General features: G+C 39.2%; 1 protein-coding gene across 2 annotated transcripts in view; it reads right to left on the bottom strand.

The window, feature by feature from the left end:
* PPP1CB (protein phosphatase 1 catalytic subunit beta) overlaps nucleotides 1-16,281 on the bottom strand; it is a 38,639-nt gene extending 22,358 nt beyond the window's left edge. Inside the window, exons 1-2 of one of the 2 annotated variants that reach the window (XM_028517757.2) lie at nucleotides 16,129-16,281; nucleotides 15,770-15,909 (exon numbers count right to left, since the gene is read on the bottom strand). In XM_028517757.2, coding sequence (XP_028373558.1) covers nucleotides 15,770-15,821 — 52 coding nt within the window. In that variant the 5' untranslated portion in view covers nucleotides 15,822-15,909; nucleotides 16,129-16,281. Of the gene's footprint in view, nucleotides 1-15,769; nucleotides 15,910-16,086 lie in introns of both variants that reach the window. The other variant, XM_028517758.2, reaches the window with a different exon arrangement.
* Between the last annotated feature and the right edge of the window lie 11,430 nt (nucleotides 16,282-27,711).

The raw sequence follows: 27,711 nt of genomic DNA, 5'->3' as shown, positions 1-27,711 counted from the left end.
TATGATTCTGTCAGGGCAAGAGAGGCTTAAAAGAAAAACAAAAAAAGCCATTGCCAAAAGCCAATCCATGTATATTTTCCATTAATATAGTAATATATGAGTAACAAAGAGGAGAAAGAGATAAATCTTTAAATGTGCTTTGGCAAATATGAGTTAGCAAGACCACCCCTGAAATTCAAAGCAATGATCAGCAGAACTACTTTTATAATGGGAACTTTGAGCTCTCAAACATCAATTAAATACTTCCCAGGGACATCTGAATTTTTCTAAGACCAACAAAAGACATTTACCTTTGTACATTCCATTAAGCATGTAGAATACCAGCTTAGATTCAGTGCCCTGTGATAGGAACAATTCTTAATCTTGGCATTACAATTTTAACTGTGGGAAATGATGGTGAAAAATACAGTTCTACAATCAAGACAAAACATATCTGTTTTAGGCTAAGGAAAAAAATGCATTTTTCTTGAAAGAGTAAAGATCTCTGGTTGCTTTCAAATGACAAATTCACTTCATAGATTACCATTATTAGGTTGAGACTAGTGTGGGGTCACTTGGACATGTCAACTTAAGGTGTCTAAATGACAGGGATGAAGAGTTTATGTCGTATTTGTTTTATTTTCTCTGTAAGTTATGTGTCTATTTAATTTTGACCTCACAAGTGAGCAATTTAGGTTATACTAAGGTGCATTTTGACTTAATATTTTTATAGAGCTAAAAGTGCTGCAACTATGTAAGTCATGCCAATCCACGGAAACTACAAATGTGCCAAAACAAAAATGTACCACATAAAACATCTGAACTTTCTGATTCTTAAATGCATGTTTTCCCCCAATTTATATCTCTGGAGGTGGTATATACTTTGAAATCAAAAATTTCTTACAAGTATCACGGCAGTAGCTCCCCAACTGCAGTGGTTCGTAATAGTGTATTTCATAACCAATCACATCTAGGAGCTGATTAAATGCAGTTAGAGAGGCTAAACTTTCTTCAGAAGATTAAGCCTTTGATAAATGACCACATTTTAAGAACAAATTAGCTGAATGTTAGGGAGATTAGTGTAGATACATGGCTCAGAGCAATCCCAGCTATCTTTCCATTCAAAAGCAGTGCTCCCTTATATACAGGAATTCCTTGTCTGCTGGGAAGTGTTACCTCTCTTTCAATTTTCTGTAAGAAACTGTGTAAAATTGATAAAAGGTCTTCTTTAAATATTTAGGTCACCAGTGAAACCACCTGGGCCTAGAATGTTCTTTTTGAGAAGTTGTTCAAGTACAAACTCATTTTCTTTAACACATATAAGACTATTCATATTTTCTACACCTTGGATCAGTTTTGACAAGATGAGTTTCTAAATTATCAAATTTATTAGCATTATTTATAATCTTACTATCCTAAAATATATATCTGTATTACTTATGCCTAATGGTACTTATCAACCATTTGAGAATGGACTGCATACTCCATGGTCCTTTACTCAATACATCAGTATGGCCCTGGCTGGTGTGGCTCAGTGGGCTGGGTATCATGCCACAAACCTAAAGGTTGCGGGATTGATTCCCAGTCAGGGGCACCCCCCTGGGTTGTGGGCCAGGTCCCCTGCTGGGGGCATGCAAAAAGCAACCTATTGATGATTCTCTCACATATTGAGGTTTCTCTCCCTCCCCTCTCCCTTCCTTCCCCTCTCTCTAAAATTAAATAAACAAAATCTTTAAAAATACATCAGTATATATTTTGTAAGAACATCCTCTTATATAATCCTAGTATTGATACAAGTTATCAAATTCAGGGAACTTAATGTTGATACAAATCTAAGAATAAACTACATTCTTAGTTTATTCATGCCCTTTACAGCATTTTCTTCCCTTCTAGTACAGAATTCAATCCAGGATTACACCACTGCATTTATTTGTTCCATCTCTTTAGTCTCCCCTTTACTAGTGATGTCTCCTGTATCTTTCTTGGGTGTTTTATATTTTTTATATTATCAGTCTTTCTAGGGATTTGTCAGGTTTTTTTTAATTTTTCAGTATCACTTTTATGAAGCATACATCTGCTTTTTGATTCCAGCTTTTTAAAAAAAAAATTATTTATTTATTTTTAGAGCGGGGAAGGGAGATAGGTAGAAAGGGAGAGAAATATCACTGCGTGGTTGCCTCTCAGGCACAACCTGGCCTGCAACCCAGGCATGTGCCCTGAGTGGGAATTCAACCAGCAACCCTTTGGTTCACAGGCCAGTATTCAACCCAATGAGCCACAGCAGCCTGGGCTCAGCTCTTATTTTTATATTTTCCTTCTATTTTGATTATAATTTGCTCATTCTTCTATTTTCTTGAAATAGAAGCTTAATGTTCAGCCTTTTTTTTTCTAATACATAACACTGAAGCTCTACATATCACTGTAAGCATTGCTTTTAGTTGCAGTTGCACAAGTTCTGACACCTGTTTTCATTATTTGGGTCAACATGTTATAATTTTCATTGCTATTTCTTCTTTAGTTAATAAAATATGTGAAAGTACACTGCTTAATTTCTAAATATTTGAGAACTTTTCTAGTTATCTGCTGCTGATTTCTAGCTTATCACTTAAGTCAGAGAACATTATCTGAGATCTCATTTCTTTCATATTTACTGAGATTTGCTTTCTTACGTATAGTGTATGACATACTTTAGTAAGTGTTCCATACATATTTTAAAAGCACGTACAGTTGACCCTTGAACACAGGTTTGAACCACTCAGACCTACTCATACACTGTTCTCCCCCACCCCCGAATTAATACCTGTACTATTTTCAGTCTACAGTTTCAAGTCCACAGATGTGGAAGGCTGACTATACACATCAATTTACACCATTTTATATAGCGGACTTGAGCATTTGTGAATTTTGGTATCTGCAGGGGGTCCTAGACCCAATCCCCCGTGGGTACAGAGGGCAGTTAAATTTGAGAGGAGTCAAAAGTTATACATGGATTTTTGACTGCACCCCAGCCCCCACATAGTTCAAGAGTCAACTGTATATCCTGTAGTTGTTGGGTACAGTGTTCTGTGTATGTGTCAATTAGGTCAAGTTGATCATGTTGTTTAAGTCTTTTGTTTGTTCTATTAGTTACTAAGAAAAGAGCATTAATCTACTATGGTTGTGGCGCTATTTCAACTTTTTGGTTCTATCAACTTTTTTGTGTTTTAGACCTATATTATTAAATACCTAAAAAATTCAAGATAACTGTATCTTCCTGTTAAACTTTATTCTCTTAATACTATGCAATTCCCTTCTTTATCTCTAATGATACTTTCTGTCTTACACTCTTTGTCTTGACATTAATACATAGCCAACTCAGATTTCTTTTAGTTAATGTGCATGTGATATATTTTTCCCATTCTTTTACTTACTCATCTGTGCCCTTAGAATTAAATGCCCCTTGTAAACAGTATAAGGTTAGGTCTTCTGAGCTGTCTGGAGTGTTTGTTCCTTTTACATTTATTATAATTACTGACAGTTGAGTTGAAGTCTACCACCCTGTCCTTTGTTTTGTCTCATTTGTTCTTTATTTCTCTTTTCTTGCATTTCTTTCGAGAATTGAAATTACTTTTTATTATTCCATTTTCTCCCCATGAATTTTTTAGTTATATATTCTTTTTCTTTTGGTTGTTACTGTAGAGATAACAAATAACTTTTTGACTGATTTACCATCTCCAGCCTTTTGTTCTACAATCATCATATAGTATTGCTTCCACATATTTAAAACCCCACAAGCAGTAATTGTTTTGAAGAGAATTTATATTTACATGCATTAACCCTCATTGTTGTTCCTCTCCTTCTGCAGTTCTGTGCTTTTGTTTGGGATCATTTTCTTTCAACATGAACTTTCCTTAGCATTTTCTAGTGATGTTTACTATGAATATGTTTCATTTAAATTTAGTTTGTCTTTACTTTGCCTTCATTTGTGAAGGATATGTATGCTCCCTGGATTTAGAATCTGAGATTAGCATTCTTCTCCCCCCGCCCCCAAGAACTTTTAAGAGCTCATCCTAGTGATATTTGGCTTCTGTAGTTTCAAGCAATATGTCAACCACTCCTGAGGGATAATGATTTCTTTCCTCTGGTAGCTTTTAAGATTTGCTTTTTCTTTGATTTTTAGCAGTTAAGTCTATGATGGGTCTCACTATGGCTTTATTTGTATTTTTCCTGTTTGGAATTCACAGAGCTTCTTTAATCTGTGTTTTGGTATCTTCCTCAGTTTTGGAAAATTCTTGTTATTTTTTCTATCCCACAGCTCTCCTTCTGGGACTCCCTCCGTACATGTTAAACCTTTCCACTGTCTTAAAATTTCTTCTTGTATTCCACCTTCTTGTTTTCCTCTCTCAGCACTGCATAATTACCTAAGTTTAAATGTTAATATAATTTTTTAGTTGTAGTGTTCCCAGGTCTGATACAAATTTTCATCTTTTCCTCTTTATTCTGAGTACATCAAATCAGTTATTTTAAAGTCTCTTTGTGAAAACTCTTAATATCCAAATTATCTGCATATTTGTCCCCCTGGCCCCCACTTGGTTTTTGGTCAATTAATCCTGTATGTCCTGGGTAAAATATTTGATTATGGATAAAAAACTGTAGAAGCTCTAAACAATATCTTCCTCCATAGTCGCTTCCTTTTAGCAGCAGACTGCCAATGACATCCACATTTTTTTCTGGATTGATCTATTTCAATTTGCCTTCAGTCTTAGGGAGTGGCCATGAGATCTCAATGCGAAACTCAGGGTGTAATACAGCCCCTCTGACTTGGCAGACAGAATCTGAACGCCAACTTTTGCTTCTCTGGTACTGGGGAGATGGTGGAATCTCTGTTCAGATCTTTAGCTTCCCCCAGCTACTGTTTTCTTAGAATCTTCTATTGCACACATATACCTTAGAAGTCAATTAATGACTTTAGGGGGACCTGACTGCGGATTTTAAAGTGAGACTCTATGTGGATTTTGCCTCTTTTGGATTTAAATTTCAACTGTTTTATTTTAATGGCCCCAGACTTTCACCTCTCTCCTGTGTGAGTTAAGATTACGACTTTATGCTTGGGGTCCATTCCCCTATGCTCCCAGGAAAAAAGCCAGAGTGACTGGTGAGCTCACTGGTGCTTCCCATCCCTCAAAGATCAAAACTTCAAGCATTTCCTGTGTTGGACACTCTTCAACAACTGTTGGGTACACACCATAAACTCAGATTACCTAAAGAATTTAGAGGAATACTTTGCCAAGGACTAGACACTATGGATCCCAACCCTGTATTTTACCTGAGTGAATCAGTCACAAAACTTTCGTAGAAGCACCAAGGTCTCCTGATTCCTAATAAGTTACTTTTCCTGCACAATCATATTTACATCAGAAAAAGGGGAAAACACTAATGCCTGAGGGTCAAATTTGGCCCCAGTGTATGTGTGTGTGTGTGTTTAAATCCTCACCCAAGGATATGTTTTTACCTATTTTAGAGAGAGAGAGGTACCAATGTGAGAGCGAAACCTCGATCAGTTGCCTCCTGTTTGAACACCCTGACTGGGGATCGAACCTGCAACCTTTTGGCCCTGCTTAAGGGCCCAATACCTGTTTTTGCACAACTTTAAGTGTTTTCACATTTTTTTAAATGGTTGGGGGGGAAAAGATCAGTTCTTTGTGACATAAAAATTGTATGACAGACCACATGGGGTGTTCTCATAGCTTGGCACTTCTTCCCAGAATACTATAAATTGCAGAGATGCAGTTATAACTCAACAGTGTCTCGAGTGCTGTGCTTATTGCTGTACCACATTTTATTTTACTTTTATTACCAGTGTATATTCACCATGTCAAAGCAATATAAGTGGAATGTGAACGTTGTGCTTTTAAGGCACAGCAGAGTATGGATTATTCTGTTACTGAATTAGGTGGCTAGGCATTATAGTTGTGACATTATAGCTACGTTAAAAGAATATATGTTCACCACAACATTCCCAATTCAAAGGAAAGTGAGTCTAGAAAAATTTTTTAAATGTAAATGAAATCTCACCACAGAATTTCTTCACAAAAATAAAAAAGGCTGCAATCAAAGCATATTTTCAAATGGTTCATAGCTTAGCAAGTGAGGAAAACCATTTACTAGTGGCAAATTAATCAAATAATGTTTGATTGGAAAAGCCAAATAAATGTACCTTGAGACAATAATCTTGCTTAAGACTATTAGACTTTCTGTAAAAAATAGTTGAGGGCATTGGAAGCAACATCAACAATCTGTCAAAACAAATGATTTTGAGTGGTTTTCCTAGGCTCTTTCGAGTTCACAGGTATTACCAGTACTTGTTGCTTTCTGAGGAGAAAATAGTGAAATTGAAGTGAATGGAAGAAAGTTAGCTTCTATAAATAGCTGGTGTAGAACAAATACAGGTAAGACTATTTTCAAAGAAGCTGTGGGGAAAAAAATACCAATGGTGATAAAAATACACAAAGCAGAAAAAGACCTAGTTGGACAGTTTTACAGAGCTTGTGGAAATTTAGGCGTTTGAAGTCTATGCAGCAATTACTCATTAGAAAAACACTGTAATCAGTTATGTATTATTGAAGTGGTATCAAGGGTGAAGTTCATCAGCTCTAGTGAACTTAAGCACTTTCCGTTCCATGAGTCTTTGCCACAACATAAAAGCTGACTATCTTGACTTGCCCTACCACACAGCAGTTCGATGGCTTAGTAGTGATAAAGTTTTATTGTGATTTTTTTTTAGTTTAGGGCCAATACTGAAATTTTTCTTATAGAGAAGAATCACCTTCAATTACTACTATCAAATACTGAGTAGTTTTATAAATTAGATTTTGCTGCAAACTCAGTAATGTTTCTTAATGATTCCCAAAATTAAAGCCCCCCCCCCAAAAACCCTGACTGAAACATGCTGTGATTAAGTCATTTTGACAACTAATTTTGCTTGAATCACAAGCAAATGTCAAGTTACTTTATACACTTCTAGTGCTGTCAAAGTTAAAACAAGTGAGATCTTCACTCCCTCACTCATTTGCATGAGATGCTTTCTAAACTCAAGCCACAGTTCTAACAGCATTCTTCAGACATCACTGCTAGTACAAAATACATCAAAAGCTATTTAATTGTGCAGATGAGAAGCTTTGGCCTAACCCTCTCCTGGAATGGACTGATCTGCAATGTAATGACATGCTAGAAGGCAAATATCAAGAGAAGGCTAATAGAATTCTATGAATGCCTCCCAAGTGATGACTAAACCACTTAACTAAAATCATCAGCTTGTGGATAGGTATCAGTATTTGGCAGTACCTGTGTTAAAAGACATCTTCCAAGATAAAATGCGTCAACAGATGAACACAATTGATTCTGACGTAGAATAGCAAATGAACCTCAATTAAGCAAAATGTTATCTTCCTCCCAAAGAATTCCCCTCTTCTCAGGATTACAAAATAAAATTGTACTCAATCATTGTATTTCAAATTTTGAATTCATATGAAAACTTTTCCAATGCAGGTTTGTCTTTTAAATTACAAATGGTGTGTGCTGTATATATGTGTGTTGTGTGCATGCTAAGTTTTATCTTTCAATAAGCACCTGCTCTTTCCTTCATCAATCTACCTTCTCTAAAACAGAAAGGATGTCAAAAAAAAAGAACTAATTCCACTATCATGTCTGTCCCATGAAATCGTAGTAATTAATCCTCCTTAACCTTTAATACTTTAATTTCAGTATGGTCTACCCCACCTCTACCCTAATAAAGATTAATCAACAGCAAAGTTCACTTAAATCCAGGTTTCCTACATTTCCTAAATTTTTCTGTACAATAAAATATCAATTGCAACATACATGCTGTGGCAAAAGTAGGTTTACAGTTGTCTGTATGGAAAATAATACAATAATTAATAATAATATGAGAATAATCTATAACCAAGATTACTCTATGCAGCAAAACTATCATGTACAATTGAAGAACATATAAAGAGCGTCCCAGACAAGAAAAAGCTGTAAGGATTTCATCACCACCAAATTAGTATTACATGAAATGTCAGAAAGTCTTCTTTAAGAAAAAGGAAGATGATTTAAAAAATATTAGGGGAGAGAGGTGGGAGGGACTGAATGAAAGAAGAAGGGACTAGCCAAAACATATATGCAAAACCCATGAACACAAACTGTGTGTTGACTGCCAGAGGATAGGGGGCACAGGAGGGGGAGGGGGGCTGGGGGAAGGTGGTCAAAGGGGGGGGAACAGGGACATTTGTAATAGTGTCAATAAAAAATAAAGGAAAAAACAAAAATATGAATAAAATGGTAATAAATACATATTTATAAGCAACTGAATCTAAAAAACAAAATGAACAAGAAAAACAAAAAATAATACAAGAATAAACTGTTTCACGTACTCACACAAGTTTAAACCTGCTTTTGCCCCAGCCTATATTTTGCACATAAGTCAGCCTTTGAGCCACAAAAAGGAGTGTTTAATTTTTATAATTGGCCATAATGTGGATTTTAGTTTTAAGTGAAAGAATTAGGCAGATGCCATAATTTCAAGTTACTTTAAGTTTGTCTGATAAGAATAACTGATGTGGTTTCAGAGCCCTGTACAACAAATATCTATGATATTGTACATGTACACGAACATACATATTTTTCTAAGGAGACCCATGGCTTTCATGAGTTCTCAAAGGGGTCTATGAATCATCTTTAAAAAATCATTCCAGGGGCACGGGTAAACAGATACTGAGAAAATGTAAAGAAGTAAAGTAACATATAGGTGAGGGCTAGACGATTCAGGGGTGGAGGAAGGAGTGCCGGAGCGCTGCGGTTCCCAGAGTATGATGCCTTTTTCACTGTGTGGACCTCTGCACGGTGTAAAAGCAATGGCTGGTAAAACTGCCGGCATCTCAGCACACACTTAGCACCGAGTCAGTGGTGCCCAACATGGTGCATTTGTAGCCATGCATTTACAGTGAAACACAAAGAAGCCCAGTGTCATTAAGAATGCCCTTGATAAAGCAGTAAAAACAATTTATTAATCTCCACTATGGAACATACATCTTTTAATATTCTTCTGTATGGTGAAATAGAAAGTACCCATAAAGCATTTCTGCTGCATACCAAAGTACAGTGGTTGTCTCCTAGAAACGCACTCATGCAACTGTTTTAGTTCCAAGCTGATCTAGCCACCTTTTTTTTTTTTTTTTACAAAACATCTTTTTTACTAGAAAGCACAACTGACAAACTATGGTTATTCACACTTGGATATTTAACAGATACTCTCGAAATGAAAAGTGTCTGTCATTTCAACAAAAATGGACAGCATTTGTTGCTAATGATCTGATTCAAGCTTTCAAGTGAAATTTAAAATTTTGGAAACCTTATATCCAGCACCATGAATGTGACAGTTTCTCCACACTTAAGGACTCTTATAATACTTTACTGCAATATTAACAAATGGGATTTTTTGATGTTGTAGAAGGTATGTCAACATTTGAACATCTGCATAACTTAGTGTTAACTAGTATTCTCTAAAGAGCAATGCATGCTACAAAGTCATCTGTAAGATCCCTTTAATGTGCAAGGTAGAGCAATTAATTTTAATGTAAGAAAACAAAAAAAATCATTGATATTTTAGATTCCACATTACAGTTAGCTGTTAAGAAATTACCACTTGTTGATATAATACCCACAATTATATAATAGATGTCCTTCAACTTCTTTTACAATAAAAAGTAACTGAATTCTCTAAATCTTGAACATGGGGACAGGGTTGGGGGAAAGTAAAAATAGTGTTAAGTAAGTACGCAAAGCCAAGAAAATGTTTTGGTCACCCTGTAATTGACTAGTTGGGAACTTGGGGATATTCTGATGAACACTCTGGGGATGAAATTCCTTTATAATGGAATAAAGTGTTTCAAAACCTCCAAATTATATAGTGTCAGCACGAATGAAGACCCTAAGGCAATGTTCCACTAGATTATGCACATAATATAAATACCTCTCTCCTTGTCCTTGTACAAATGCAGGTAAATTTGGGAAGGGAGAGCCACGAGGCCAGTAATTTTCAGGAAGGTTATGTATACTCTCATAAAATCACAATGTGAATAGTGCAGAGGCAGGATAAAGGACATCCGTCACTATCCTTTTACTACTCTTTCTATTGTATGACAAGTACCCACCCAGATCAGAAACTGAATTCCTCTATCAAACTAGGAAAAGACTGGCTACTGATCATTTATACTTATTTACCTTCAGAATTAGTTTCTGTACTTTTAGTCTTCTACCCCTAATTGTGGAATAAAGATGTTATTTCCATTAAAGCATTTTCATTTATCCAATAGATGGAAAGTCTTGGTTGCATGGTATATTTTACAGAACAAGGTATGAAAGCAATTACCTTTCACCCACTAATAACCAAGACTTCAAAAATAATCCAGTTCAGTCTTGGCGGGAGGAGATGGAGGGTGCACAAAAAGAACTGTGCCAGGCATCTCTTTCTCCTCTCTTCTCTGATCCTCTACTTTCCAGGAAGAATAAGCCTTAAAATGGCTATTTACAGCAGCGAGAGGAGCAGTGATCACTGCCTGAGGGTATAAATTTGTATCCTCGAAAAATTAATCCTAGAAGATTGGACTGGGAATCCGTTCTCCCCACCCCACTACTGCTAAGCCTACTGACATTTACAAACCATGTCTCCTCGCATCCCTATATCCCAAGGCTTCCAGGATAACCTGTTTCAGAAACACTTATTTTAGTTATTATTTCCGAATATCTTGATATTCTTATGAACTTGCATTATTTTACATGTGTTAAAGTTGTTTAAGAATGCCTGTCTTTGGAATGGATACTCTTTAACAGATATGAGAGAAAAAAAAACTACCAGATACAATTTACTATCTTCTTCACTAATCAGAAATTTTAATATAATCCTGTCTCTAGACTCAAATGGAAATAGATTTCTAAATCCCAATGAATCCTAATCTTGGATTTAGATATTTACCAGAAAGCTCTAGCTCTCCTGTTTAACAAAACAGAAACACTTCTAGGCTAGTTCTTTAAACTGTCAAACTTTCCCTCACCTGCAGGAACAAGTGAGAAAACAAACAAACCTAATTTTTGAATCAGTTTTAAAAAATGGGGCATCTTACCTCTAGCCTCTCATCCAAGAATAAGGAAAAGAAGAAAGTATCTCCCAGCTGATCTTCCCTGCTCCCCAACCTGCTCTTTCCTAACAGACCTGGCTCTGGACCCGTACGCTTTCCCTGCAGAAACTAAGGTTGCGAGGACCAGCCTAGCACTTCCTTCAAACTGCCCAACCTTCACACTGCAGGGTCATAACTAAAGAATTTAATCAGAAAAAAAGCCTTTAAATAGTCTGGCAGTTCCCCAAAAGGTTAAACATGGAGTTACCATATGATGCAGCAATCCCACTCCTAGTTTACATTTGTATTTATACACACACACACACACACACATGCTAGGGAACTGAAAATATGCCCATAGGAAAACTTGTACACAAATATTCATAGCAGTATTTTCGACAATAGCCAAAAAGAGAAGCAACTTAAATGATGAAATATTTTTATATTATTCAGCCATAAAGGCAATGAAATACTCACATATGCTCCAATATGAGTAAACTTTAAAAACATTAAAAGAAGTCAATCATAAAAGACCACATATTATATGATTTCATGTACATCAAATGTCGAGAATAGGCAAAATCCAGACAGAAAACTGACTTAGTGGATGCCTAGTGTAGGGGAGGAGGGAAGCAGCAGTGAAGAAGAGAGAGCTGGCCAATGGGAACAGAGTTGAATTTCTGGGTGGTAGTTGAGAAAACATTCTCAAGATGACTGTGCTGATAGTTGTACAACTCTGAATACACTAAAAATCACTGAATTATACAATTCAAATAGGTGAACTGTATGTTATATGAATTATATCTAAATAAAGCTTACTTAAAAAGGGGGACTTTAATGTGGTTTCATTAATATTTAATTTTTCAAATGCATTCTTTTATTAACCTTCTAAAGGACATATAAGAGGAAAATTTCCTATTTGCTTAGTCTGTTGGTCTAAGTACATTTTAATAGTACGTGATCCATAAGAAAGGAAAGGGAGCTGAATACGAAGTGATCACAGCAATCTCACAAATTCAGACATTAGGTTGAGACAAAGTGAAAAATGGATTTGAAAACAAAACAAGAACACTCATAGCCCAAGATTTTCACAAAGCTATTAGTGGGCTAAAAATATAAATACAATCATATTCTGCCACAGAAGTGTATACAGTGCTAATATTCTACAACTCATGTTGTAATATTCAAGCTTAACTTTGTGGCCAAGTCAAAGAAAAAAACTTTAAGAAAACTTTTCTATCATACAGCAAGTAGCTTTTGAACTATTTCTTAAGACATTTTTAATGACAAGGAGAAATGTTCATGATGTAATACTTGGAAAATTAACCCATAAAGCTATAAAAATATTCTAATAGTATAAAGTATGTGAACAAAAATATATCAAAATTTTAAAAAGACTTGTCTCTGCATTGTGGAACTAGAGGAGGACTTGCATTCCCATTTATACTTTTCTGTTTCACAAATTTTCTACAGGAATACTTTTATAATCAGGAAAAAAAGCAAACCCCAGAACAGTTTTACACATATATGATATATACACAATATATGACATATATAATCAGGTATCTAATATACATAACAGACACATGTTAATTATTATTAACTAGTACAGCCCAGTTTTTAAACATTTGGATCAAGTCTGTGCTGGGAACAGACCTAGTACTATCCTAGCTGGTAGACAGTAGCCTTCCAATACTTAACCTCTTCCCAAAACACCAGATTCTGCTCATCCCATTTCACCTCCTCCAAAATAAACTCAACATCTATAGTCTGAATAAAGTCCCCCAGGTGAGTGTGCTATACTTCCACTGCCACCCTAAATCTTTTTGGAACTACGGATATCAAAGACTTCTCAGTATCTGCATAGGAACTAGCTGCAATTTAAATGATCAGTCAAAAGCACTGCAATAAGCCGCAAGAATATGGTAGCAGGGTCACTATTGGGGGTACAGTGGCTTATACTTCTAAGCAAAATTTAACCCAAGAAAATATAACTAAAGAAATATGCACCATCCAAACAATAACTCAGTACATTATTTTGCACTGAATAAAATTTAAAAATTGTTCTAGGCACTTTGTAAATACAGCATCAATGATACATCCACCCAGAAAGAAAAATACAAAGCAAAACTCAAAATATAGTTCCTAAAAGTTTTATAGTTGACTTGCAATATAATAAAAAGAAAAAGGAATCAAGAATATTATGGAACTCTAATCAACATTTTAAAATGAGATCAAGCCCTGCTGATTCTCCACCCCCTACCCATGTAGAAAAATTGTGCCCAATTTAACTTGTATGTTAATGTAATTAAAACAAACAAACAGTAGCTATTCTGCTGGGCAGCATTTACAAAATACCATCACTTAAAATTTGAGTTAATTTAACTAGAAAGTGACTTCACTGGAAAACAAAGAGTACAAAATTTTTTATTCAAACACTTAAAAATAATTACTGATTAGAAAATACAAGTCTGTTTTGGATGTCATTAAATGGGTCTAGGTTTTGGAAGGGGATAGGAGAGGAGGGGCCTGGAGAATTTAAGAACCTCGGGAGGCACTGTCAAACTAAACATACATTCTCATAAGAAGTAATGAAACTCTTTACTGATAGGTGTGTTGAAGGTGTAAGAAAAGAGAGGAGGCTAAAAAAGCCCCCAAATCACCTATTTATATTGGGAGCTCCTTGAGTGAACAGCCTGTGTCTTGTTTTTGGATTCCCGGTGATTGGCACAATGCAGGTCCATAAACGTTCGCTAAATGCTCGCTAATTTAAAAGGGGAAAAATGTCTCAACTAGAACTCTCACAAATAAAAGGAAAAATAATCGGCTAAAACCAGAACCAAACATTTCATTTGAATTCACAAAAACAAATGGAAATACTCACTTCTTCTATTTTTCACACCATATCTTTTTCCCCACTAGTAAAGATTCTTAAGTATCTACAATCATAAAAAGGTTCATTTGACTTAAAAGGCCCCAGATCAAACACTTTAAAACACATAAGCCTACTGTATTTTGTGCCTATAAAAGAAATACATACATGGAAAACCAAAGGGAAGAAATTGAGATGCAAACGTCAGATTTTAAAAATATTTAAATTCATAAGCCAAATTTAAAAAGTATAAAAGCCGTTGTGGCCCTAATCTTCCCCCAAAGTTAACAAGATACTAAATTTTTAGAATAGCTATATTTCTCTCTTACAACAATACACTTACCAAATACAATTTCTTTCAAAGCAAATGTCTCCAACACTCAGCAAGATTTTCACATCTGCCTAAGTCCACCAAGTCTTAAGCGGCGAGCACTAACTGCAGGCACCAGGGGGCCTCCCAGGAGTAACTTCGTAGTAAAGAAAAAGGTAAATAAGAGTTCCTGGTAAAACTTTGCTTCTTACTCGGCCTTAGATGGCTGGCAGGCTTTCACATCTGGAGCAAATATACTGTACTTTGTTACACAACGCGTACACAGAGCTGAGGAGATACCGACAACGGCTTAAGAAAGAGAAACTAGCGCCCCCCCTCCCCCGCCGCCCATGCAACCTCTGATGCTTTTCCAAATAAGTACATACTGCTTTACTGTATCTATTACCTTCGGGGGATTTGAAAACAACTAAGCGTTGCCACATAGGAAATTTCCTACGATTTCTGGGAGAAAGGACTCAATTTTTTTTTAAGGCTTAATTTTTTTCCTATACGTCCACCAAGCAGTGATGACGCAAATTTTAGAGTACAGCGATTCACTGGGAGAAGCCCGCGATTAACTCGGAACAATATCCTGGCCTCCCCATGTCTTCCCTTTCCCTCAATACCTCACCCCAAAATAAAACTGTTCAATAAAAACGGAACGGTCCGCAAACTTCCAAAATTGTGAAGACTTGTAAACACCTTTTAAAACACAAGTGGCCGTACAATAGACCTTCCCTAAGTTTGAACAAATACTGAATCCTGTTCAAACCTGTTAAATCCCCAAACCCGAAAGCTAATCCCTTCCAGCAAACGTGTCTACATATTCCATTTTTCTCGAGTGCATTTTCAACCCGATCAGACACTTTTTACTGTTTTTTTTTTAACCAAAATAATAAATGGAAGGTACTCGAATCCCGTGGTAACCCTCTCCTGGAATAGAGTTGGTCGTATAGCATCACATAAAACAGCAGAACAGTGCAGATCAGACCGTCGTCTACAGGTTTTTCTACAAAAATCACTCGCGGAACTAGAACCGGAGGCAGCCAAGGGCAATGCACAAAGAGAAGGGGGGAAGAAATACACCTTCCACGGACACACAATGCGGAGGAGCACGCATCCTGGCACCCTCCTTGGGAACGGTCACCAAGCACCCCTGAACTCCTCGTACTCCTCGGCTCGCGCGTCACCGTGTCGGTCCCCGAAGGTCCGCGGGGACACTACCCAACGGGCCTGGCCCCGCAGCCTGCGTCGACAGCCCCTCTAGCCTTGCCTCATCCCCGGCCGTGTTCCCGGAGGCCGCTCCCCCCCACCCCGGTCCACCAGCCTCTTCGCCCCTCCTCGGCGGCCGCCTCGGGGCGGGAAAGCCGGTCCCTCGGGTTTCCGCAGCAGAGGGGGCTGGGGACTCAGCGAGGCGCCCCCTCCCTGCGGCCGGCCGAGCCCCGCACTCACCCTCCAGCAGTCGGGTGATGAGACTGTCCACGTTCAGCTCCCCGTCCGCCATCTTGTCGGCACCAGACGCTCCTTCCCGGCAGCCGGAACAAGGGCTTCTCGGCGGCGGAGGCTGCGGCGACGGCTCGGCGTTCCCTCACCTGCAAGTCACGCGGCGTTTCGCCCCGGTTCCAGCTCCCCCTTTTCCCGGGCCCTCCCCCCACCCCCTCCCCACCAAGTAGTGGAGCGCCCGCACTCGGAGGCACACACAGTAAATAAATAAATAAGCAAGCAAGCGGAGCCCCCACGAACAGGCCCGCGTCAGACCCGGCCGCCACCTCGTCCTCCTCCTCGGCACCGCCCAACTCCGCAAAGCTCACCAGCGCCGCCGACGGCCCCACCCGCAGCGCCACTCACTCCACGGCGCGCAGCCCCGCCACCGCGCCACGCAGCCCCGCGCAGGCGCACGGCGCTCTCCTTCGTGGACACCTTTCACCGCCCCTGCCTCCGCGCAATCGCACTGGATCCGGTTCTCCCGCCAGCACCGCGGCCACCGGCGCCACTGCCTTCGCGCGGTTGCGTCGCCACCCTGGCCGCTTCCACCGCGCCATATCGCAGTGGAGGCTCCCGGGGTTGGCTGCGTGTAGGTAGCGCCGGCCTTCCCGCTTCCCAGCTGCTAGGCCCTGGTGCTCCGCAGATGTAGTCGTTGTGCCCTTCCCGCCTCGCTTTTCTTTTCTTGGCTTCTTTCCCGGGCTTTGCAAGCAGTCCATGTTTCCGTTAATCGGGAAACGCGGGCTGCATTACACATGTTTGAAGCAGCAGCGATAGAGGCAGTTCCAATGTAAGGTTTGAGTAGGTGGGCAGCAGAAAGAAGCCTCGCTTGGCCGATGCTGACACCGAGGAGGCTCTTGGCCTGAGTGTGAGCAGTGGCCTGTGGGCAGAGTGCAGGTCAGCAGCTAAGGCAGGCCGCAGCTTGGAAGCATAGACAGGAGAAGGCTGCCAATGGTGTAGGAGACATTGGTTGGACCAGGCACCGTGGAGGGCAGCAGCTCTGTAGCACCCAAGCCTGGAGACTAGCAGTTTGGAGCGGGGAACTCAGATAGTAGTTCTGATTACATGAAGGAAACTGCCTCCCATTCTTTTTGGACATATGTACATGATCCCTTAGAAAAGGGGTCAGTCAGGCCAAGTAAGGTCCCTGCTCCCCGTTAGACTAGAATTGTTAATCCGACAAACCGAAGGGCAAACTATTAGCTGGGACTCCCAACCCAGTGGGGTTTAAGAGAGTGTGTGCTGGGGCCAGCTTGCACCGGCTCATGAGAGCCAACTGCTAAACTTTCAGGAATTTTGCAAACCAGTTGTTAAACAGAGCTATTATTTAAAAATTAAATTATATAGACTTACATGTAAATTATACAGTATTAAAAACAAAGCTAATGATTACTCAAAATTTATCACATCCTATGTATGTTGCTACATTTTATTATGTATGGTCTAGAGGTTGTTTACATCTGCTGTATCTGTGTGATGGAAACACCACATAATGATACGCTGCTGTATATCTTTTTTCAACTCCAAGTTTAGTGACATCATATTGAACATGGTGGGAGTTTTTACAACAAGGAAATTAGCGAATGCTACGAGTCTGTTGCTTTTTCCATAGGAGAGCTGGTTGTTAAATATTTACCAGCACAGCACTGGGTTTAGGGAGACTTGGGTCATGTATGTCAAATCCTTGGTTAATTCCAGAAATGTCTGTGGAGGAAAATTGCACTTCCTGATTGAAGGGGCTTCGGGAATCATGATTTGGGGTCTTGATAAAATCATGATCTTATTTGTACTTACTAACAGGAAATGCCTGGGACGGATCAGTGCCCTTCGGATAAAGGCAGAGCAGTGCTCAGAGGAGCCCAACCCTCACTGTACAGAAACAACCCTATGGGGTGTCCTCAGAGAAGGCAACTCTGAAACACAGTGAATAGCAGCCTCATTTCTTTTAGTAAACATGGCGCAGACTTTCATAGGGATATTATCGGCCAATGGCCAATACAGTGTGAAAGTGAGTAGGTTTAGATAGCAAAATGTGGAGGCTGTGATAGTGATACACAGCTCTTTGCTGCCCTGACTAATCCAAGATAGCTTATAGATGAATGAATGGATATTTATCGGGCTGTCTTGATTCCTGTTAATATGGATCCTATGGAATATGATTCCTGTTAATCAAGTCTTTAGTAAGTCTTAAGTGGCAGTAAGTTCTAAATTTTACTAGCTATACCTTGAGGGCAGCCATTCTGTATATCAAATGTCTTCGGCTTTTGTAGCCAGCTCAATTCAAGGATGCTGAGAAACCAGACAAGGACACGCGCATCAGTAGGAGGCCCCTCTCCATACAGAGCCAGGCCTAGGAGGTACACTTGGACAGGGCCAAGATTTTTCCTTAAGGCTTAGCTTTGGTTTCATTTCAATACACATATTAGAGAATAATTAAGCACCAAAGTTACCAGCTAAGTCATAAAGCATTTTCTCAGCTATTTTAATCCCAAAAAGTTATAAAGCCAGGTATTACCAAAAGCCTCTTCCCCTACCGTTGGCCAATAAACAGCACCCTCCCCTGCACCTCCAGCCCCATCTCCCAACACACACACACACACACACACACACACACACAAACTCTCAGTGGAGCCTTGTCTCTGAAGCTAACTCTGTCCTTCAAGATAAAATGTTCGCAAAGTAAGTGCCTAGTAATTGAAGGAGTGAACTCTAAGACAATTAAGGTTGGATGGGCAGCCACTACAAAGGAGGGCTATTTAATTTTTGAAGAGTTGGTGGGTGGCCCTTCTTTCCCTTGTAATTAGATTACAGCGCCAGCTGTCTTATGTAAAACTGTGTCATCTACATATACGAGATTGTTTCTCTTTCGTGCTCCCCTGCTCTGCTCAAACAGGATACCAGGAAGTAGCTAAACGTGTGCATCAGTGAAGAAAAGTGTACAGGATATTAAAATTTGTTTCAAATAAAACTATTTAAGTAATTTATTCGTAATGGTGTTTGCTCTTCTCATGAGGCATATACAAATTATGTGCGAGGCACCTTTTCAACTGGAGGTTTACTTCTGAATGGTTTCATAAATCTGTTTCAATTGGTTTTGGTAAATAAAGCATTATTAAGTTTTCTCATGTAGTTATAAAAGGATCAGCTCTCACCCAAGATGACATTAAAATTAATGGCATATATCTTCTAAACTAAACCCAAGTGTGCCTGAGATGTGAAAAATACTTACTGGAATGACATCCCGCACTGACAGGCCCTTTTACATGGGAAACACTGGCTAAATAGAATATTTATGGCTTATTATGCAAGTCTTGATTTAAACCAAATTCAGTCTATTATAAACAAATTCTTAATTGAAGTGCCCTAATGGTACTTGTTATTTAAGGAAATCTCACAGTGAATAGACCTCGAAAGCAAAGTGAATAATGAACCAATTGAGTATTTATGAAACATTTAGTATGTTTGATTCTGTGCTGAGGAAGACGTGATCTTCCCAACTTTTAAGGGGCCTAATGATTATGTGAAGCAATGAGCACAGAATGATTCTGATAGTGGGAAAAGTACTGGTTTGGAGGTAGGAGACCAAACTGTAGACGAATCTGTCTTCCTGAACCTTGGCTCCATTACCTACAAAATTACTCCATTAATAAATCATCTCCAAAGTTTCTTCCAGCTCTAAGAAGTCTTGGATTCTGGAACACACAAACCCAAAATGTAACGTAATATTGTACATGCCGTCCCCAACTTAGGAACTGGATCAACTCCAAAAGGTCAATTGTTTGGAACACAGGATATATTTTCCCACAGAGATTGTGGTACAAATGGTGGTTAAATTCCCAGATCAGCCTGCAAAATCAATTTAATTCTGAACGTAACTGTAGAAGAGTATCCATGGTAATATGGACTCTAACCACCAATTACACAGAGTTTTATGGGGAAAAAGCCATTGAGGGTTCTAATTTGGCATGGCAGAAAATATCTATCGTGTTTTCCACCACCCTGAGCAATAGGCATGAATACAATTCTAGTTCTAATTCACAGGCAGCCCTTGGCCCTAAATGTGAAACAAAGGCTGGGCTGGCAGCTTGGAGAGTGAGGGAGGCTCTGATACCCCTGATCCAATGAGGAGGGGTGTGCTGAGGACGGTTTGTGGTGTTTGGGGTTCTGGTTTCCAGAAAGGAATTGTTTCCAAACCAAAAGATAGGGAAGGTAAGGGCAAAAGGGAAAAAAGAGAGTGAGCATATGTGCTGGGAACTTTTTTTAAAAAAGACAATTACTGTTAATCTCATTCATTCTGCAGTTGAGGACATTGAGATCCAGGAAGGTTAAACTGCATTGGCTTAATAGCAAAACTAGTACTTGAACCTGGAACTTACGACTCTTAGCCCAGGCATCTATTCATATCTGTCTCTTTCTCTCTCTGGTTTTTACTTGAAAGCTATCACACTGTGTAAGAACCTACTTTCTTCATCTCCTTCCTGTGCAGGAATCCTTTAGAACCCTGCACCCTCACTGCCTAGCCTCATCCTACTTTTTATCCTATAGTCTTCCAGGACAGCCTGGCCCACCATCAGCACAACAGTTTCCTGTTTGGCTCCAAAAGCAACTTTCTAGTTGCAAAAAAAAAAAAAAAGAAAGAAAGATTGTGCAGGCCCCTCGTATTCCAGTCTAGTTTTGAACAAACCACCCAGAAGATGAAAGGGAATACCAACTTTACTAACATTGGGGCACTTCCAGTAGTGGTGCTTCTGTTACGGCCCAAACTGGCTGGGAAGCCTAGTGTTTCCATGGCCGAGAGATGAGCTTTACCCCCTTGTCAGAACGAAGGCTTCTGGCCGGAGTTTCCTAAGTGTACCATGTACTGGGAACTTCTACTGATGTCACATTTAACCCCCTGAAAATCCCGTGGCGTAAGGATTTTTCGCTTCATAGATAAGGGAATGAAGGCTCAGAGGCTTTGACTTGCCTCTGGTCACCAGGTCAGTCTGATTCCGGCTTCAGCCCTGGCTGGAACACCAGGCAGTGTGCCTTAGCAGGTGGGGCTAGTCAGGGGGACCAGCTCTGGCACACCATCGTGAGAGGAAGTGAGAAGTGAGTGGATGCGTGGGCTTGGTCAGTGGCTGCCATCCGCTATGATGGCAGGAATGGTTAACTCATAGCAGTTAACTCGAAGGGGTGGGTGATTTCTCAGTGGGGCAGGGTCTTTAGGAATGAGAGGGAAGGAGGAGTCATTCTTGGCTACACCCAGGGGAAGGTGGATAGTGATACATTAGTGCAGTAACTTTCAACCTTTTTCATCTCATGGCACACATAAACTAAATTACTAATTATTATATTCTGTGGCACACCAAAAAATATATTATTTGCCCAGCAGACAAAAAAAAACATACAATCTTGATTCATTCACACTAGATGGCTGTTGTTGGGTTGCCTGTTGTCAATTTTTTTTTAAATTCAACAATCTAAGGGAAAAGAGTTCGGTGCCCCTGACTAAATAGTCAGGTACTGCATGTTCAAAAAATTCCTGGGGCACACCAGTGTGCTGTGGCACACCAGTTGAAAATCACTACATTAATGTCATTTTAATTTGTGTTTTTAATGAGCCTCTTCATTTTTTTCAGATAGTGATTTACTACATTTGTAATCAAATGTGCAAACTTTTGGTTCATTTTCCTTGATTACTTAGGGACTATAATTGAATCTTAACCATATGTATTTGAATCTATACATTTGTGTCAATTTCTATCAATATATTTTAGAATGAAAGATCTTGTTTATATTTAGCACATGTACCTTCCTTCATTCTGTGTTTTTACTTAAATATATATTTTATGTTCTGATGTTATTTGAATGTATCTACTTTATCTCTACATATGGTATCCATTCAGTAAAAGAGTAGCATGTCAGCTCGGAGGAACTGAAGTGTTCTAGTCTTTATCATTTTTAGATAAGGACTCTGAGGGTCTAAATGAGGCATCTGACTTACTTAATGCCACCAAGTTGTCATTTTTAGTAGCTAAAGAAAAATTTCTCCTGTAGCTGGGGTGAACAGAATGTTTTCTGGCTTTTAAAAATATCTCAGATATCCCTTATAGAATGGGATTCGCTTAAGCCATGAGACATGTAAATGCAATGTTTAAACCACTCAGAGCATGAGAAGAAACATTTGTTTAACACCTTCTGCTGACTACATATTGGGGGTGTATGTGTGTTCCTGCCTGATGAATGTTTGAGAATGGCAAGATAGAAAGCAAAAGGGACAAACAGATACAAAAAGTTAAGCATGAAAGATAGATTGATAAATTGAACTTTATTAAAATGAAGAAGTTTTGTGAAGGGACAAGTCACAGACTGAGAGAATATGTAAGAGTATACGGGGTCTGTCCAGAAGGTATCCAGCCATGTAATATGAAAAATAGAGACATTTATTGAAGAAGATACAAGAAACATTGTACATAGGACAAGGATGCTTCAGTCCCCTTCAAAGTAGGCACCTTGGGACCTCACACAGTTCTTCTACTTTCCATCAGCTGCCCTGTCATATTTTGCTAAATCTCATTGCAGTCTGAAATCTCTTCCCTTTCAAAGGTGAGTTTAGTTTTGGGAAGAGGCAGAAGTTGCAGGGTGCCAAATCTGGGTGTAGCGTGGTGAGTCACCTGAGTGATCTGATGTTTCACAAAAAGACTCTGCACAATACAGGTTCATGAATGGGTACATTGTTGTGATGAAGGTGCCAATCACCAGCTGCCCATAGCTGTGGTCTTCTGAATCATATGAATAGTTTCTGTAAAGGAATGTTCAAGCTTAGTGCAAAATTTGATGCAGATTTGTTTTTCTACTCGCTCAGTCACTTTGTATGTGACGGCCGCACAGTACACATGCTCACTCAATGGCACCTACTGCCCCCATTGACTAGAACAGTGAAGCCATCATTGTTCACACATGCACATTCCAGTCCACTCTCCTTGGCTGCTGGGTTACATCGATGTCACACATACCATTCTTGTTATATTGACAATGGCTGTGCTTTTTCTGGACAGACCTTATATATCTAACAAGAACTGGAATCCTATAAACCAATAAGAAAAAGGCAAACAACCCAATTGAAAAATGGGCAAAAATTTGAAAAAGCATTTTACAAAAAAAGATGCCCAATGTTCAATATGTGTTTGAAAAAGTGTTCAACATCATTAGCCACCAGGGAAATGCAAATGAAAACCACAATGAGATACCAACTCACACTCTACAGAATGGCTAAAACTGAAAAGAATGAAAATATCAAGTGTTGGGGAGGATATATAACAGGGTTGAGAAAAAGTAAGTTTATACTTGTACATACACGAAACACAGAGTTTGTTCTTATATTATTATGTGTTAATTATGGTATTATCTTCCATACAAACAACTGTAAACCTACTTCTGCCCCACCGCGTAATGACACTTTTACGCATTGCTGATGGGAATGTGGAGTGATGCAACCAGTTTGGAAAACTCACATCTCTGAAAGCCAGCTCCAAGCCTCCCCTGTGACTTAGCAATTCCGCTCCTACTTGTATACCCAGCAGGAATGGATGTGTATGACCACTAAATGACAGACAACATGTTTATGGCAGGTTTACTTTTAATAACCAAAATTTGGAAACAAGCTAAATGTCCCTCAACAGAGGAATTCATGAACTGTAGTATATTTACATGGCAGAATTTTACACAGCAAAAACAAACAAACAAACAAAAAGCCAATTTACTGCTACATGTCACACATGGGTGAATCTCACAGACTCATAAATATGAGTGAAAAAAGGAAGACATAAAAAGTGTATACTATATGATTCCCCTTATATGAAATTCAAAAGTGGATAAAACTAATCAAAAATGATAAAAATCAAAATAGAATTTACCTCTGGGGTGTAGGGATATCGACTGCGAAGGAGTGAGTAAGAACTTTCTGTAATGCTAGAGTGCTCTTCATGTTGACCAAGGTTTTGGTTAGTTAAATAAATATACATTATGCCTGTATAACATATTAAAATATATTTAAGATTAGTATGCTTTTACTATATATATTATACATCAATAAGGAGTATTATAGGAAGTTTTAATTTTCTTTTTGCTATGTGTTTTAGTTCTCTCACCTTTTGCTCAGCTATATTTTCCAAAAAGAGTAAAATGAAGACATGTTTCATTGTAACAAAAAAAAATAGAAGTTATTATTTTTCAAAGCTAGAGCTGAATCTTAGCTACCTATCCAGCCGAGACCTGGACCCAGTTAAATAATAGTTCAGAGCCTTGCCACTGATGATGGCCTGGGAGCTGGGCTCCATTTGGCAGACACCAGCAGGTGAGTGAAGTGGGTGGAGCCAGGCGGCCTGGTAGGCGTGGCTCTCAGTAGGCTGTGTAAGCCGTACATGTCATGAGTAACTCAGACTGCTTCCCCTACTGCAGATCAACAGCAGAGTATGGACTCACAGTTTACTGGTAAGTGGAAATGAGAGGGAGGAACAAGAATTCGTATTTGTTAGAAGGCAAACAGGTCCAGCACTGGGGAAGCAGATTGGACATAAAGGAAGTCAAAGTCGCTAAAGCCTAGCTGAGCCCAGGATATAACTCCCTTTTTTCTTCACCGGGTTAGACTTAATTTTTGGTTTTGCAAAAATATAGTCACTTTCAACAACTCAATTTTCAATATGAAGCTTATGGAAACCAGTTGCAGAACTATTTACATGACAATGATGAAAAGTTCCTGGAGTGGTTTTGCTGCTGATTCAGCCTAACCTGAAGAGTTAACTTCGTGTGGTGATTGCTGGGGGCAGGGAGCTATATGGGGACTAAATGGTAATGGAAAAAACATATAATAAAGGTTACATTTAAAAAAAGAGTTAGCTTCACTTGACTTCCTTCTTTAATGTGCCCACCTCAAATGCAGGGATGAGTAGTGTAATTATCTGTGTCACAGGGATGCTGGGAGGCTTAATGAATGCTTATAACCCAACCTGAAGAATTCAGATAAAGAGAGAGTTGACGGGAATGTGCCATTCTAAGTTCTGCTGTACTTGCAGACTCTACTTCCAAATGTACTAGTGTGCAACCTCCAACATTTCATCAGAATCGCTGCCACCCAGCCAATACTAAGTTGAGAGGACTCTATGAACATTTGTTCATTTCTAAACGGAAGGTGTAAATATGAGAGCAATTCATGTCAAGTGACAACATTTAGGGAGAAGAGTTTAAACAAGTTGTATGTTGCCATTGTCAGTAGACAGAGAACTTTGAGACCCCAAAGTGAGATGCAACCCACCTTTCAGTACAGGCAATACTGTGCCAAACACTGAGATCAAAGGGAAACTTTTAAGTCAAACGCTGTGGATGCCATTAGAAACCTTCCTAAAAATAAATCCATCCTGTTGCATGATTTGGAAACAGCTCAGGATACTCTCTTTTCCATCCTTAAGAAGCAGAAATCCTGAATGTCCCCAATGAAAAACAGTCTGGGAGATACTATTAACTCTGTCAAGGGTGTGGTCTCCCTTACTATAGTAACCAATAAATTTGGCTTTACTTCATTAAAAAAAATCTGTGAGTAAACAGGACTGTGGTGGGATGAATGGTGACAATGGAGATGATGAATGACTTTAATTGGTGTTAATAACAACAGCAAGCATGTATTGAGGGCTTACTTGGTGCCAGACGGGGTTCTAAGGGCTTTACACATCTTGACTCATTTGATCCTATTATTATACCTGTTTTACAGACAAATAAACTGAGGCTTGGAGAAGTTTAGTAACTAACATGCCTGAAGTTATATGGCTTAACAGCTAGCGTTGTTTTTTTTTCCCAAAACCTTAGTGTGCTTACAGTCCCCCAGACAACTAGGTAAAATGAATATTCCCAGCCGAAGACCAGACATTCTGACCTGGAAGTATGGGACAAGGCCTAGAAAACTAGTTTTGTAATAAATACCCAAGGCAAATTTACTGCAGGTAGACTTTAGATCACTCTTTGAGAAACAGTGGACCAGACCGAGAAGCAGGAAAGACTGGGAGTAAAAATGTGCCAGCGTTTCTCCAGGGCTAGCCTTCTGTGACCAGCTAAGTAAGTAGATCATTTCCCCATTTGGGACTGTATGATGCTATAGTGAAGAAAAGACCGTAGCAGGCTTCCATTGCTTAATGAAAATAGCCCTTCAAAACATACAACTTGATTTGCTCAGCTCCCATATTTAACATTTAGCCTTCTGACTTTAATGTGATTTCTCAAATAGATTTTCCTACCAGGGAGAGCATGTGCTGACCAACAGATATGAATTTCAACTAGGAGTCCTAACTCTCACAGGTAATGAATAAAATGGCATTGCGCTTTATTAATCAGTCTACTATAACTCTGATTAATGTGAATCAGTTCCCTAAAGCCAGCTCTCTCTTGAATGAACTGAGAACAAAGAGTTTATGAACCTGCCAACCTCAGGCCAACATGCATTTTGAGGCCTGATTTACTCTTTCCTTTAAGATCCAGAATCCTGACACCCCCATCCCTCAGACAGGGTAAATTTGTCAAGTTTAATAAAACAGTTTATAAAGTCACTCACCTGGGTCCTACCCTTCCATGCTTGGCTTTTAAACACCTGCAGCCTCTGAACCATTGAGGGGCATGGTGATGAATTTTCAACAGCTTCACCCTTTCATTCTTCTCACATGTCATGTGTCTTATTTGGAACACAGTATCACCTGGTAAACATGGAAAAGTCACGAATGAGCTGGGCCAGAGACAGTGTCGTAGAAACAGAACCACCCCATATTATACACCCCTTTTTCCTTATGAGATATTTTAAAAACAGAGCAAAAAACATGAGTCAGGGGAAAGCAGCTACAGTTTCCATGGTCCCTCTGAATGAGAAAAATTTCAGGGTGTTCGCCCCTACAAGCCTTCTACACCCTATGCTCTGGAAGACTTTTTCTTACGGCCACTTTCCTCCTTGCCAGTCGCACTCCATAAATCTTCTCGCTCTTCACGCACTCACCAAGCCTGCTCCTCCTTTTGGGCCTTTGTCCCTGGCCTTCTCTCCCTGCACTGTTCTTCACCCTCTTCTTCTTATAATTGGCTGCTTCTTATCACTCACGTCTCAGCTGAAACAGCAACCCTCACTGATAATCCCATCTAAACCAGTCACTATTTCATTATTCAGTTATATTCTCTGCATAGCACTTAACAATTGCTGATATTTTTCTTATTATTTGTTTGCTTTTTTGTAGCCTGTCTCCCTCAACTAGAACATCAGCCCCACTAGGGTGAGAATCTTCTATTACCTCGTAGGTTCACTGTTATGTCTACAGCACTCAAAGCTGTGCCTGACACCGGAGTGAGATTTGGGGAGGAAATAAAGGGCGACAGTGAGGAAAGATATTTCTGATCTGAGGCTGATTCTATTGTTGGAGGCATCCAACAGGGCATTTCTTCGCTTTAAAAATATTTTTACCCACCTCCTCTGGAAATAGATCAGAGATTTTAGAGATGTGCTGAGTTTATTGCATAAGACTATTTGATAGTGGTTTAAAAAAAAGGTGAGTTAGACTGAAAGTCTTCCCTGAATTTTGTCTTCATTAGCTCAGTCTCATAAATTATTATAATATAAAATCAGGAAAAACTACTTTAGTCCTTGAATTCAGATGTTTAAGTTGCAAAGTATGATCAAAACAGTTATGCTAAAGGTTTTTTTCCACAAAGAGCTCAAAAATGCCTTGTTGGCAGTAAATGGAGCAGTGGTGGTGTCTTCCAAAGAAACCTGGAAATAGAAAATGAGGTTGCCTTCTGAGAGTTAAATCAGTAAGACACACACACAATAAATTGACTGGAGGAGTGAACCGAAAGACAACTGGTACACCGATAAATATGACAGGTAAGATTTCGGAAACACCTGT

The sequence above is a fragment of the Phyllostomus discolor genome, chromosome 6, assembly GCF_004126475.2.
Source record: "Phyllostomus discolor isolate MPI-MPIP mPhyDis1 chromosome 6, mPhyDis1.pri.v3, whole genome shotgun sequence".
In the NCBI taxonomy this organism is placed as follows: domain Eukaryota; kingdom Metazoa; phylum Chordata; class Mammalia; order Chiroptera; family Phyllostomidae; genus Phyllostomus; species Phyllostomus discolor.
The sequence above is the reverse complement of the archived record's forward strand: the minus strand, read 5'-3'. Positions and strand labels throughout refer to the sequence as shown.